This window comes from Octopus bimaculoides, chromosome 19 (genome assembly GCF_046866305.1).
Source record: "Octopus bimaculoides isolate indiv1 chromosome 19, ASM4686630v1, whole genome shotgun sequence".
Lineage (NCBI taxonomy): Eukaryota > Metazoa > Mollusca > Cephalopoda > Octopoda > Octopodidae > Octopus > Octopus bimaculoides.
Window position 1 is genome coordinate 16,068,417 of NC_142946.1, and position 2,500 is coordinate 16,070,916.

At 38.6% G+C, this 2,500-nt stretch overlaps 1 protein-coding gene across 2 annotated transcripts in view; it reads right to left on the reverse strand.

Moving 5' to 3' along the window:
- Positions 1 to 2,500, reverse strand: part of LOC106879478 (neuroligin-4, X-linked) — a 615,062-nt gene that overhangs the window by 611,898 nt on the left and 664 nt on the right. For both annotated transcript variants that reach the window (XM_089366580.1, XM_052974627.2), the window contains exon 1: positions 1,942 to 2,500. This exon is cut by the window's right edge. In XM_089366580.1, the coding sequence (XP_089222706.1) occupies positions 1,942 to 2,392 (451 nt within the window). In that variant the 5' untranslated portion in view covers positions 2,393 to 2,500. The remainder of the gene's footprint in view (positions 1 to 1,941) is intronic.

Consider the following 2,500-nt stretch of genomic DNA (forward strand, 5'->3'; position numbering starts at 1 on the left):
ACAGTCAAACTTCCACATTTAATTTTTACGCTCACATACCGCTGTACCATGTAGCAGCGTCATATCCAGCAACAATTGGCCACATGAGTGCATTTTAAACGTAAATGAGCGATCGTATATAGAAACATACGTACACCAGACACGCGTAAATAGACGCACATATTTTATATAAGACTTGCAAGCAACATAGCTTTTAATGAAAAATAAAATATACATAGATATAGATATAGATTTATATTTATATCTATCTACACTTGTGCAAATATACTTATTCAGAAACAACACACAAACGCGGAGAAATGTGCGAATACACACACATACATCTAGATATACATTTTCATACATAAGAGATGGTGTGTATGATACACTGTCGTATTATATAGGCGTTATGTATGATATTGTATCCAGCTTTAACTGGACTTTCTTACTAAAGTGTTGTATTAAGAGCTTCTTTTACACACCCACTTTTTCCATCAAACTTAGACATATGTATATATCGTATGGTATGTTTGTGTTCGTGTATGTGTGTGTGTATTGCTAAGTGTTTGTGTAGGTGTACGAATGTATGTAGATGTTTGTCCGTGTGTCTGTGCGCGTGTACTTATGTAATGAAGACAATTTATGTGTGGGGGGGGGGACATACGCGTACCCATTGATACGCACACACAAACATACACACACAGACTCGCACATACACAAAGCCCAAATCATATACGCACGTATCTATACTTGAGCGCAAAAGCATGCACATATACAGAACTGTGTGTGTGTGTGTGTGTGTTTGTGCATGCGTTTATGCGTGCGTTTCAGTGTGTGTATGTCTATGTAGGTATATATCTATTTAAATTCAAATTGAAAGAAACAATGCTCGTGCAAAGGCGAACGTATGTTGGTACTCATATATATATAAAGGCAAACGGATTCACACACACACACACGCACACACACACACACATACACACACGCACGCACAAACATAAATGTACACACATACTCACACGCACGCACGCGCACGCTTACACACCCGCACACACTCACACACACACGAATACGTACGCACATGTAATATATATATATATATATATATATATATATATATATAATTTCAATTTTTGTCTGTTGAATGGAGGCTATTTCGAAACCGAAAATGATTCTCTTTTCGTGGTCTTCCACACCGATGCTTGTTTACACACACACACACGCGCACACACACACACACACACACACACACACACACACACACACACATATACACACACACTCACAAATACACACACACACGCACTTACAAATACACATAAAATCTATCCCTCTGTTCATATATACAATTTTAGTCTCCGTTTGTTTCGACGATGAGTTCATACACATTAATTCATAGTATTTGCTGTTGAGGATTCGATTACGTTAAGGGAGGTACTAGTACCCCCTTAACGTAGTCATTAGAAAAAATAAAAGTGACCAAGGTGGCTCTTCCTATCAAAGCCACATTCACACAGCAGGACTTCCAATCACATTTCTGTAACAGGCATGGCAGAACGAGGAAGAAGTTCATGCTGTATACGCACAGAAGAAAAGCCGGGTTCGATTCTACTGTGAGGAATTTCGGTGCATATGTATTTAACCACATTTTCCCTGATCGAACCGTGCTTCGATTTTTGGGTAAAATAAATGCATTTACATACATAGTTTACAAAAACAAATATAAAGATATAACTCTTTCCATGTGTATGTAATAGATATGTAACTCATGTTTTACATCATTATCGCCCCTCGACCTACCCCTCCTTAACAAGGAAGCTGTGGACAACAACAAAAATTAATATCAATAATAATAACAATAATAAAGACTGACATTATTAATACATTTTCTTTTTGTTTTGTTGTTCTTTTTTGCGTGTGTGTGTGTGTGATTTTTTTTTTCTTTCAGAACTTCGGACTTACCTTGTCTGGGAACATAGAGATTAAGGCTTAAACAATCTTCAAGTTGTTTTGAAAGTAAAGGTGCTATCCTTTTGTAGTGCTCATAACGGCTCTCAGGTACCTTTCCTTTTAAGTCGTTGAGATCGGGAACTTTCTGTGGGCACACGGGACTCATATCAAGAACCACTCTGGTACCGGTCCATTTTTCCATTGGACTGGTGGGAGGCATGAATCGAAGGTTGCCTCTAAGCAAAGAGGCGTACGGCAATCCTAAATACGCATCAACTGGTTTGAGATGACGGTTAGGGAATTCCACCATCACACCTCGGACCGTTCCGTAACGTGTGGTCACAACCCGGTCACTTAACGTACGCATGTAAACCACACACTCGCCAATGTTTAAAACCAGAACCACAAGGAGAATAGAGACACATGCTGATCCGATAAAGGGCGATGTTAAACTTCCACCCATTTCTCTTTCGGGTGAAATAGCAAGAGAATATTTCTTATTGATTGCATGACACTTTGAAGTTGGATTACGTCTTTGAAAAGGACATCACTTAGATTTGGCTTGTATAAC